We start from the raw sequence: 13,024 nt of genomic DNA on the forward strand, positions 1-13,024 counted from the left end.
AGTCATCTAGGTTCATTGTGCAGCATGGTAATACCTTGGGGTGTCAGAGAACTATTATTATTATGCTTGTCAGCTCCATACTGTACGTGTTTTCATCTAGGCAGTACATGTTATAGACCTGCATCACTTCAGGCTTCCTTCCCACATTATTGTACAGCAGGAATATTGTTCACAGCGACATAAACTCCTCCCACTTGCCCGTCCAACCAAGTTCTGGTCGTTATACATCAGAACTTTTGTCTGAGATGCCTGTAGATAAATGTATAACAGTTTTGCGCTCTTAGTCTGGTTTGGAGAAAATAATGACTAATGATATATTTTTATCAACTTGGCTTCAGTTATTTGTCTAAGGAGGCCTGTTACATGAAGCCGGATCAGTTGACATGCCCGTCAATGTGTAGAAAAGAGAACGACACTATAATAAAAAGATGGTTGTCATACTGTGGTATGAAAGCTGATGCATGACTTAGTGACAATACCTGCTATGAAAGTTGATCATGTGCATTTGCAAATGGAGATAACATCGGCATAGAAATGTTTTGCTGTGTCAGCATATCCTGTGTCATCTGGCTCAAGACCAACTGGTACTGATGCTACCATGTGAAGGAGGTCCCTTGTCAGTCAGGCATGAGTGTCTGAGTGATCTCAGACCAACTGGTACTAATACTACCATGTGAAGGAGGTCCCTTGTCAGTCAGGCATGAGTGTCTGAGTGATCTCAGTCCAACTGGTACTAATACTAGCATGTGAAGGAGGTCCCCTTGTCAGTCAGGGCATGAGTGTCCGAGTGATCTCAGACCAACTGGTACTAATACTAGCATGTGAAGGAGGTCCCCTTGTCAGTCAGGCATGAGTGTCCGAGTGATCTCAGACCAACTGGTACTAATACTAGCATGTGAAGGAGGTCCCTTGTCAGCCAGGGCATGAGTGTCCGAGTGATCTCAGACCAACTGGTACTAATACTAGCATGTGAAGGAGGTCCCCTTTGTCAGCCAGGGCATGAGTGTCCGAGTGATCTCAGACCAACTGGTACTAATACTAGCATGTGAAGGAGGTCCCCTTGTCAGCCAGGGCATGAGTGTCTGAGTGATCTCAGACCAACTGGTACTAATACTAGCATGTGAAGGAGGTCCCCTTGTCAGCCAGGGCATGAGTGTCCGAGTGATCTCAGACCAACTGGTACTAATACTAGCATGTGAAGGAGGTCCCCTTGTCAGTCAGGGCATGAGTGTCCGAGTGATCTCAGACCAACTGGTACTAATACTAGCATGTGAAGGAGGTCCCCTTGTCAGCCAGGGCATGAGTGTCCGAGTGATCTCAGACCAACTGGTACTAATACTAGCATGTGAAGGAGGTCCCCTTGTCAGCCAGGGCATGAGTGTCCGAGTGATCTCAGACCAACTGGTACTAATACTAGCATGTGAAGGAGGTCCCCTTGTCAGTCAGGCATGAGTGTCCGAAAGATCTCAGACCAACTGGTACTAATACTAGCATGTGAAGGAGGTCCCCTTGTCAGTCAGGCATGAGTGTCCGAAAGTGATCTCAGACCAACTGGTACTAATACTAGCATGTGAAGGAGGTCCCCTTGTCAGCCAGGGCATGAGTGTCCGAGTGATCTCAGACCAACTGGTACTAATCCTAGCATGTGAAGGAGGTCCCCTTGTCAGTCAGGCATGAGTGTCCGAGTGATCTCAGACCAACTGGTACTAATACTAGCATGTGAAGGAGGTCCCCTTGTCAGTCAGGCATGTGTCCGAGTGATCTCAGACCAACTGGTACTAATACTAGCATGTGAAGGAGGTCCCCTTGTCAGTCAGGCATGAGTGTCCGAGTGATCTCAGACCAACTGGTACTAATACTAGCATGTGAAGGAGGTCCCCTTGTCAGCCAGGGCATGAGTATCCGAGTGATCTCAGACCAACTGGTACTAATACTAGCATGTGAAGGAGGTCCCCTTGTCAGTCAGGCATGAGTGTCCGAGTGATCTCAGACCAACTGGTACTAATACTAGCATGTGAAGGAGGTCCCTTGTCAGTCAGGCATGAGTATCCGAGTGATCTCAGACCAACTGGTACTAATACTAGCATGTGAAGGAGGTCCCCTTGTCAGCCAGGGCATGAGTATCCGAGTGATCTCAGACCAACTGGTACTAATACTAGCATGTGAAGGAGGTCCCCTTTTCAGTCAGGGCACAAATGTCTTAGTGGTCTCAGTGTACATAAGGGCAATAATCTCAAACTTCTGCACGACAAGACAAGACAAGACAAAAACTGTTGTATGGATACAGATATAGATATAGACAGATATATAGATACATATATCTTGTTCCTGGGATCAATGAATATGTTGGCTTCAGGACAATGCAAATTTAGGAAGTCTAATTGGCCTGACAGTTTGACATTCACATTTGTTTTATGTGCTGAAAATGTGGGTTTGCAGTAAAGAAAACACGTAGAAATTTTACTTATGTCTTCAGGTATTTTCTGACCTGTGTTTTTAAAGTCATGTGAATCTGACAACCTCTTTAAGAAGACTTGCGTTTAAGGAGATATTCCTGTGTCGAAACAAACTCGCTGGTTTGTTTCCTTTACTATCTGAATGTTGATGCCATGAAGTCACTTCATTTCTAGCTCAATAAAAGTAAACATTTCCATTTGTAACAAGGATATGCACATATACACCAGTTTATTTGTCAAATATGCAACCGTTTAAGACATTCAGAATGTTTATCTGTTATTTATCTCCTGAATGTTGATCAAAGAAAACAACATCAAATACAGAGGTATGCTCCACAGTGATTAGTCCCTTTCTTCATGTAACTTTGAAATGTCCTTTTCTTAGTGAATCATGATTGAAGGAGAAATTAAGCAGATATGATCTCTGTGTTGAAACAGGTTTGTGAAAAACTAAGACTTGAAATCAGAATCACTCTAATTATGTAGTGCATGTGTAACATTAATTCATAGTGATAATATATTAGCTTGGACAAATAATCAAAGGAAGGAGTAAATCTACTGTGAGATTACCGGTAAACAAAATGGCCCTGTTGTCAGCTATCAGATGTAATCAGAGCAACAACCTTTCAAGGACAGCTGTTCTGGTAGACCTACTTTCTGTTTGGGTTTCCCGGGAATGCCAAATGATCTCATCTGTGTTGAGTTGTGCTGGTGGTGGGGCTGTAGCCTATTTCTGAGAAATCCTCCGCCAGGGACTGTATACCTAGCTGTCGATATACTGGGTTGCCAGGTCACACATGCAAGCTGCACTGCACAAAAATACCTTGTAATGTTTTCACATGGAATTTCTTTTTGACTTTACACTGTTGTGAAGGAATGATTAATTACATGAATTATTGTTTCTTGGTGTAATAGTAGTCTGAAAACATGACTGTTAAAAACTGAAATGATGTTAGTTTTACATGTATTCATTGTGTATGCTGAGGTGGTGATTGTGCAGATAATTGATATCATAGTGCTGGAAGTGTTGAGTAGTTGTGATAAGGTGGAAATCTTTGAAAGTCGCCCTTCATGGTGTTATCTCACATTTCCAGTAAAGGGCAATTGATTTGTGGAGTCCACAAGTTAATTGTGCTTCTATTATTTCATAGGCCCACAGTATGCTTGAGAATCTTACAGTTGATCTGCACATGAGGCTCTATCCCAGCTTGGGAACAGTCTTAGTTATAGATAGTATGGAGTTTCTGCATAGACTGCTCATGCAAATGAAACTTGATGTTAAGTTGAAACTTTGCATCAAATCACCTGCAACTCCAGATTTTTGTTATATGTTTCTGTTGGGATATTTTCATGTTTGGTTTGAGTGAAGTTTATACAAATTTGAAAAGGATTTTGGCTGAGAACAGCCCTAGAATATGAACCCATCAAAATGCCGTGAGTTGTTTGTATACAGTACATTAGAAGCTTGTCATACAAAGTGATGTTACATCTATCATAAAGCAGTGAGTCTAGGCATTTTGAAAGTTTTGGGGAAAAAAACGAAAATTAAAAAACCTGTGTTACAAAAACAGATAAATTTGTTTTTGGAAATGTTGAATGTCCTGAAATGCAGAAGTGTTGGCAAGTGTTAAAGCAATGAACAAATATTTCAGTGACTAAATATTAGTCTTTTCAAAAATCCCATCCGCTTTCACCCACTACTCTCTAGCCATGCTTCCTCCTGCTCCTTCCCTCCACAACTATCCCTTGACTTGCTCCACTACCCACCCTACCAACACTACCCTCCTACCCCACTACCCCCTTACCCCACCCCGAGTATATTATAGGGTATATACGTTAGTAACAGTGAGTAACTACTGCAAGGCATGCACATCCTAAGGATATCCGTTTTTGTTTCAGGCCATCCGTGTATTCTTTGTGGTGCGAGCTCTGTCCTTGATGCTAATGGACCAACCAGAGACTCAGCTGCCGCTAACCAATGAGGACCGCTGTGTTAAAGTCGGGGACAAGCTGGACCTCAGTGAGTCAAACACCTGAGAAGGGGCTTGTGTATTTAACGACACTGTCTGTCACAGTAAATGGAGAGCATAGTAAACCATTGTCTGATACACTACTCTCTTGACAACTGATGTTGTTGAATGTTGAGAAATTAAAAAATATATTTATGAAACTCTTTTGAGTGGCATTTTAAAAGTTGGGAAGTGCAATATTGACAAACTTTTTGGATAACAACTTATTTACAAGAATCTGTATCGAAAAATATCGCATTCACAAAATAGAAAAGGTTGTTATACATAAAGTTTGTCAATATTATATTTATGTCCATAGTATAGGTGATAAAGCTTTAGGTAATCATGGTAGTAGAGTAGACTCAAGACATACAGGAAGAATTATGTTGGCAACAGTGCTTGTATAAATGTTAATTAAATTATGCTTTCTAAATTTTACACGTTGGTGTCTTTCTGTACCTTTGTATATCCAACATATTAAAATAACATGTTTAAAACTTCTTGAATATGAGAAAAGCATTGAGTCAAAACAGATTCAGCAATGCAGTCCTCAAAGGAGCTGTCCTTTCACATTTATCCTTCATTTCCTTTTGACGACCTTATCTAAATCTACCATATGACGGGCTGAACCTATTTTATTTGTAAACAGACACACAGTTTGAAAGTTTGAATCACATGGACTCATCCAGTCCGTCACCTCTGCCCTTATATATATATATGTTCCTTATGTAAGCTAGTTTTCCAGGAATTCTAAAACTGAAAGTGTGGTGTTATTGCTAGGTTAGAAGTGTTTGTACTGATAACATCCCCTGCTGTGGATCCAGCCCCTCCAGCCCTGTCCTGTGAGGACACATTGTGTGATGCCTCATGGATGATGATATAAATAAGGAAAGAAGCAACAATCTGCTTGATCAGCATTATCTGTGTATGATTCAGATCACACTGATCATGGGCTCTGTCCTCCACAGTGATTTCTTGGAAATACATAGAGATTAGTTTCAGGGAAAACAATATTGTTAACACTAATTATATTCATATTGTCTATTTTGTCATTTGCATAACCAGTTTACTGTATGCACATACAGTTCCTGAATTATTCATGATGTTCCTGTTTCAAGGTCACAAATTAGCCAAGAAAACCATAATAACCAGAATAGAAATAACACATAGCAGTACTGCCCAGCAGTGATGTAGGCTTGCAGGCTTGTGTAGATCTCTCGTCCTGCTGATTGTTTGATATACATATAAATAAGTCCTGGCTTCGTTTGTAGCTGATGTTCCAATCTGAAGAAACAGAAGATAACATTTCCGAATACGTACATTACCATCATGTCCACATATGGTATATTCAGGGTATGATCAGCTCCATAAATCATTGTCATTACACTAAAGGCAGAAAAACACTTTATTGCGTTTTTCCTGAATTTATTTCTGAATCCACTGGTTTAGCTTGAATATAATTCTTAAAGTCCATGGTTTTATGTTGTGGTCCTCCAAGCTTTCTGCTGGAGTTTTCTTTCCTAGCAGAAGCACAGGAAACCATAATATATTTCCTAAGGTGCTGTTGTATTTCTGGGGAAGGATGGGTGGGCCTTTACCAAGTGTTTGAAGTAATGTTGTAAGAATTAATATTTTTGTTATAATGTTCCAAAACTCAAGCTACAAATACACCCCTCTATTGCTAAAAAACATCTGCCCACTGGAAAAAAGGTAGTCAAATGTTAGAGGTAATATTCTAAGAATTTTTATCATTGTTAATATGTTCCAGTTATCAGGATAATGTCAGTAGTGGTTTGATCGTAATTGATCGAAGTTGGACTAATGTGACATACTGTTTGAACAGAACTGTGACTTACATTGTATTGCAATACGCTAGAAGTACCTGCATAGGGATACATACCTGGGATATATTGGGAGCTGAAGTGTTTGATTTGAGTCAAGATATAGATGATGTTTTCTGCATGTTGATGTAAATAATCTGATAGCAAAGACAGCATGGGCTGCATTCACTGTGCCTGTGAGAGAAAAATCACATTCACGCTTTCGCCATTTTCGCCATTTCATCAGTTAATTACAGTGGGAATATCCTTAGTGAATGAATATCTGTGTAGATTTTAGGTTAAATGATTAAATGAAACAATGTAATATAGTTTGTACCCAATGTAATAGAACAGAGGAAACATATTGCATTATTGTTTGAAAAGTACATTGTTGGGAACTGGTTTATTATTGATTCAGTCAAGTCTGTGTGACATGTGGTTGGAGTTTGTGTGGAAACATATTCAGTGGAAAGGTGTCCCTCCAAATACCTCAATGCTGAATATTATTATTATTCAATATGACCAGCTTTGTAGTCATGTATTTGTATGTGGGAAAATCATATTACTAATTCATTTGAATGATTGATAGATCTAAATATTACTTATGATATACCTGATAGAATGTCACAGCTACACTAAACAATTTTGTGATTGTATCACGGGCTAGCAATTTAATATGATTGTGTCATTATGCACAGGGTTTAATATGATTGTGTCATTATGCACAGTGGTTTAATATGATTGTGTCATTATGCACAGTGGTTTAATATGATTGTATCATTATGCACAGTGGTTTAATGTGATTGTGTCATTATGCACAGTGGTTTAATGTGATTGTGTCATTATGCACAGTGGTTTAATATGATTGTCATTATGCATTTAATATGATTGTGTCATGCACAGTGGTTTAATATGATTGTGTCATTATGCACAGTGGTTTAATGTGATTGTGTCATTATGCACAGTGGTTTAATATGATTGTGTCATTGTGCACAGTGGTTTAATATGATTGTGTCATTATGCACAGTGGTTTAATATGATTGTGTCATGCACAGTGGTTTAATATGATTGTGTCATTATGTACAGTGGTTTAATGTGATTGTGTCATTGTGCACAGTGGTTTAATGTGATTGTGTCATTATGCACAGTGGTATGATTATATCCTTATACACAGTGGTTTGATATGATTGTGTCATGCACAGTGGTTTAATATGATTGTGTCATTATGTACAGTGGTTTAATGTGATTGTATCATTATTCACAGTGGTTTAATATGATTATATCCTTATACACAGTGGTTTAAGGTCATCCTCACTCTCCATGGTGGTTTAGTGTGAGGCACATCCATATAGTTTATTCCATGTTAGAAATCAACATCAGTCAGCATTGAAATTAAGCATACAAATAAGAGGTTATTGTCATATCCTGTAAATATAACAGAGGGTCCCCAGGTCAGTATTGAAAGTTAGCACTATCCTGCTGGCACTCACCAGCATCTTGAGGACCTAAGGCGTTTATCATTATTCAGGCTAGCAGACGTTCATTGTTAAGCTCAATCCCTGCTTGTTTAGGCACTATACTTCAAAGATGCCAGGACCTACCTTAATTTCAAACACTGTTACGACACTTTGAAGTTTGTTGCTTCAGTAAGGTGACAACTATATTTTGTTTGCAGACAACAGCGATCTGATAGCTTGCACTGTCATGACCCGAGACAGGTAGGTAGCGAGGTTTTTCATTCATAGTAGGATCTTATCAGCGTTTGTGGTTTTCGTAAATTGATCAATGTCTTTTTTCATGTCTCCAACAATATGATTATTGTGGAGACTCATCTAGTAGCCCAGATTTTGTAATTGATATTCAGAAACCCATGCTTGTCGTAACAGGCGACTAACGGTATCAGGTGGTCAGACTCGCTGACTTGGTTGACACATGTCATCGTATCCCAATTGCGTAGACTGAAGCTCATGCTGTTGATCACTGGATTTTCTGGTCCAGACTCGATTATTTACAGACTGCCTCCTTACAGCTGTAATATTGCTGAGTGCCCCGTAAAACTAAACTCAGTCAATATGGATCTTCCATTACACTTATACAGTGTTGCAGTGGTCACATCTTTAAGGAAGGGTTTATTAGTTTTAGTCATGGAGATGTGTACTGAATGTGTTAACTGTCTGATGCAGTTTAGCAACACTGTTCAAATTTTCTACTTGTATCCTCCGAATGCACCTATGAATCCAGTGTTAAACCCTACTGAGACCAAGACCATGCTCCTTCTAGTTAATCATATTTTTCACAATACGTAAATTAGACCTAGGAACTTTGTTGGATGGAGTTAAATAAATCCTCACTGTCATTCCATGCAGACATTGATTTGTGGGATGTTTCAGTCGTAAACAAGAGCGTCGGTTCCTGGTGATTGACCCGCTACAGCTGATCCTCGTGGAACCTGATAACAAGAGGCTGGGCTGGGGCATTGTGAGATTTGTGGCATTCCTGCAGGTGGGTACTGTAGGGTGTTTCTGGGCTGGGGCATTGTGAGATTTGTGGCATTCCTGCAGGTGGGTACTGTAGGGTGTTTCTGGGCTGGGGCATTGTGAGATTTGTGGCATTCCTGCAGGTGGGTACTGTAGGGTGTTTCTGGGCTGGGGCATTGTGAGATTTGTGGCATTCCTGCAGGTGGGTACTGTAGGGTGTTTCTGGGCTGGGGCATTGTGAGATTTGTGGCATTCCTGCAGGTGGGTACTGTAGGGTGTTTCTGGGCTGGGGCATTGTGAGATTTGTGGCATTCCTGCAGGTGGGTACTGTAGGGTGTTTTTGGGCTGGGGCATTGTGGGATTTGTGGCATTCCTGCAGGTGGGCTGGGACATTGCTCATCCATTCACACTTATAATTACTTCCAGTTAATGCCAGCAGGTTGGGAAGATGTGGTGTTTTGTCAGATATCTGATTTGAATGCATGTTGCTGTAGTTCCTCCATTTGCTTGTGCAGAAATAAGAAAATGAACTTCAAACTGGACAGTCAGTTTTTCATAGTGAAGGATTCAAATAACCTAACATGATATATTTCCATTATAACAAAAGTTTTTAAAAATGAATACAAATTCGCATTCTGTTCCAGGACATCGAAGTGACGGGTGACAAGGATGACAGTCGGTCTCTCCATGTGGTCGTCCACAAACCATCATCATCCATCCATGCCCGTTCTCACCCTCTCCTGTCAGCCAGGTTCATCTTCGATGACCACATCCGATGTATGGCAGCAAAGCAGCGCCTCATCAAGGGCCGCCTCAAGGCTAGACAGCAGAAGATGCAGACTATTGAGCTGCTCCTGGACATCACTGGTCAAGCTGTTCGGTCAGGGTCACCGGGTAGCTTCACCAGATCAGGACCTATTCCAGGTAGGCTTGACTGGAGATCCACAAACACTTCAAGGATTCACTGCTGCACACATAAATTTATGCACCCAACCAGGGAAAGAAACCTTTCAAAATTTTCCACTAGACCACAGGACCAGTGAGTGAACAATAATTAGTGGTCCTGTTTGTACTTCAGTGGTCCAAGATAACATTCATAGATTTACTTAACTGTCAATACAAAATTTACCAGGACCACTGCAAACTTATAATTTAGTGGTCCTGATTCATTTTTACTAGCCAGGGACCACAGGACCAGCGTAAATTTCGCACGCTGCCAACCTGATCTTGACATCAGCAGGGGCCAGGATGTGATAAGGGACTATCAGATGGCATTGCTGATATGCTTGTTCTTCAGAGAGGATGCATGTCACTAGGGACTTGGTGATGACAACAATTTGGGAGGTTTCTGTACTGATAGTGCATGAAGTGTTGATGGCTGAACAAACTGCTTACATACTTGACATTCCCAACAAATGTACAGATGTAAGGATAGCATCAAAGGCATCATAAAAATGAGCAAATCTTTTCTGACATTCACTTCCAGCAGTGTGATTGTTAATCAATTTCTGAATGGCAAATTGTTAGCAAATTATTAGTAGATAATACTTACAGTTATCAGGATCTAGTGGTCAGAGGCAGTAACTTGGTGTATGTTGCCATAATGTGTGTGATAAGTTGGGATGCTGCTTATGAATGTAGCACTTGTCTACCCCAATTTGATTATAAACCGTTCATATAGCGTTCATTCTGTCCGTCCGTCCGTCCCGAAACTTTGTCCGGAGCATATCTCTTAAAGTTTACATGCTAGGTTCACCAAACTTCACACACATGTTAATCATTACCCATTGGTGGGCCTTTTGCTATTTTTTTTTTTTTTCAGAATTTTGTTTTATTGCTGTTTCCATGGAAACACGACTTGGTACCAAATGTGTTTGATGGTTTTGTCCGGAGCATATCTCCTAAAGTTTACATGCTAGGTTCACCAAACTTCACACACATGTTAATCATTACCTATTCATGTGCCTTTTGCTATTTTAAAGGTTTTTTTCAGAATTTTGTTTTTTTGCTGTTACCATGGAAACACGACTTAGTGCCAAATGTGTTTGGTGGTTTTTGTCCGGATCATATCTCTTAAAGTTTACATGCTAGGTTCACCAAACTTCACACACATGTTAATCATTACCCATTGATGTGCCTTTTGCTATTTTAAAGTTTTTCAGAATTTGTTTTGTTGTTGTTTCCATGGAAACATCACTTGGTGCTAAATGTGTTTGATGGTTACCTGGCCACAGCATATCATCGAAACTATACATGCTAGGTTCACCAAACTTAATACACAAGTTAATCATGACCCACAGATATGCCATGTGCTAAAAAATAACAATCTTCATCTACGTCCACTTCATTGTGTGCAACAAGTTCAATTGTATGTCAGGTTTCCACGGAAAACACAAAAAAGTAATGTTTCCATAAATTATTACTGTAATCAGTACATGGCAAAACAATTATCTAACATGTATATAAAGTTTAGTAGAGTCAAGGGGAAAGTCTTGTGAGCTGCTGATCCTTGTCACATTATATATATCAATATCAGTCATATCCATGTCCCAAAGTGGGAAGCAGGGGTATGTGAGCTGTGCTCACTTCTGCACTTGTTTGCAGGCTGCTGTCATTTTGATATAATATCATGGAGTGATGTGTTAACAAGTACACTTGATATATTGTAATGTGGAAATATGAAATTAGAGGTGTCATCCATTGGGAATTATAATATCGATATTTTTAATCAAATGTATCATGATGTGATGATATTCATGTCACAATTCATGTAAAAAATAATTGTTCAGTGCATCTACACATGTAGATCTGCATTTAATGTTTTTATGGTAAAAGTGAACCTTGGCTGATCCCTTCTCATTATCTTAGCCATAATGATCTTAATAAATGTAAACCTTTTTCTGGCAGTGAATTAGTAATTTAGTATCAATAATCACAAATTTGTATCAGTTTGTTGATATTCCAATATATGATGACATTGCTATATTTCATTACTCTGTACCATTTGCACTGTTTATGCCAAGGAGAAAGTATTCATGTGGAAGTATATGTGTGTTGTGTGTTGCAGGTCGGAGTCATCCTGTTAGAGCAGTCAAGGAGGGTGAACAGACAAAAAGCCAAAGTCCTCTCAGGAGGGAGTCAGGGTGCTCGACCCAAACAACGGACATCAGCAGCTGGTGAGCCAAAGAAGATCCGTGGTGGCAAACAAGGAACAGTGCCCAGTGTACCTGCAAAGAACCGAATGTCCAATCGAGATGAGGTGGAAGAAGCAGAGGAGGCCACCTCAGCCACAGCCTTCCAGTCTCTCAATCAAGACAGTGGACGCAGACCCAGCACTGGCAAGGCAGCACAGAGATCCTCATCGGGGCCCAAGATCAACCCTCAAGTGCAGGAGATTCCCATGGAGGATCTGTCTGTGAAGAGCAAGCACAGGAGTGGCTCCCTTGACAGCCGGGCCAAATCATTGCGTTTAGACCATAACAAGCATGACAGACATAGAAGTCATAGCCACAGTCCTCGCAGGGTCAAAGAAGCTTCTGTATCTATAAAGAAGGAGAGTCGGAGACTTTCTGGCCCTCAGACATTCAAAGCAAAAGTGAAACAGACAAGTTTAACAATTGTTACTGATAGGCCTCACAGCAAGAGCAACCCAATTCCTGTATCCTCCTCTTCCTCCAGACCAAAGAGTGGATCATCATCAGATGACAGCCCTGAGGCATATGAACGCTCACGTAGTCACTCAGGACAGTCCCCCAAGTCTTTGAGGCCAGCAGAGGCACCAACTCTCTCTCTTCTTCCTCAGCAGGGAATTGCAGACATGGTAAGCGTTGCAGCTGTGGATTCACCAATACTGGTTCCACCTGCAGACCAACAAACTATCCACCATGTTGTGGAGATGAGTTCCAGCAGCGACAAAGACACTGTTCAGGCAGACTCCAATGATGAAGCTCTGCCACAAGACACTCGGTCGTGTGACTCCAAAATATCATCAGACTCTAATGAGGACAGTAGTGTTAGTGTGAGTGACTCGGGTATCCAGAGTGAAGCCTCAACAACCATGGCACAGTCAAGGCCGAGGACTGCCTCGACATCAGAGCAACTAGCTAAACTTGCTCAGATGGTGTCAGAACACTACAGCTATTCGGGAGAACAGATTGTAGAACCTGAAGATGAGTCTGGCTGATTGAACCAGGAGCAGACCATACTTTACTTAAGTTTTCTTTGCAGGATGTACTGAAGCCTTTCTCCTTCTGTTAGTTTAC

General features: G+C 40.7%; 2 protein-coding genes across 2 annotated transcripts in view; both read left to right on the plus strand.

The window, feature by feature from the left end:
* LOC124282817 (protein CLEC16A-like) overlaps positions 1–12,085 on the plus strand; it is a 48,652-nt gene extending 36,567 nt beyond the window's left edge. The window contains exons 19-23 of the mRNA XM_046718851.1: positions 4,356–4,476; positions 7,961–8,003; positions 8,676–8,787; positions 9,407–9,686; positions 11,830–12,085. Of these exons, the coding sequence (XP_046574807.1) occupies positions 4,356–4,476; positions 7,961–8,003; positions 8,676–8,787; positions 9,407–9,686; positions 11,830–11,942 (669 nt within the window). The 3' untranslated portion in view covers positions 11,943–12,085. The remainder of the gene's footprint in view (positions 1–4,355; positions 4,477–7,960; positions 8,004–8,675; positions 8,788–9,406; positions 9,687–11,829) is intronic.
* On the plus strand, positions 12,004–12,945 carry LOC124282835. Its single transcript, XM_046718874.1, has one exon. The coding sequence runs from the start codon at positions 12,004–12,006 to the stop codon at positions 12,943–12,945; it is 942 nt and encodes a 313-aa protein (XP_046574830.1).
* Positions 12,946–13,024: the final 79 nt, after the last annotated feature.

The sequence above is a fragment of the Haliotis rubra genome, unplaced genomic scaffold (assembly GCF_003918875.1).
Source record: "Haliotis rubra isolate DU_JTF1 unplaced genomic scaffold, ASM391887v1 Scf304, whole genome shotgun sequence".
Taxonomy (NCBI): Eukaryota; Metazoa; Mollusca; class Gastropoda; order Lepetellida; family Haliotidae; genus Haliotis; species Haliotis rubra.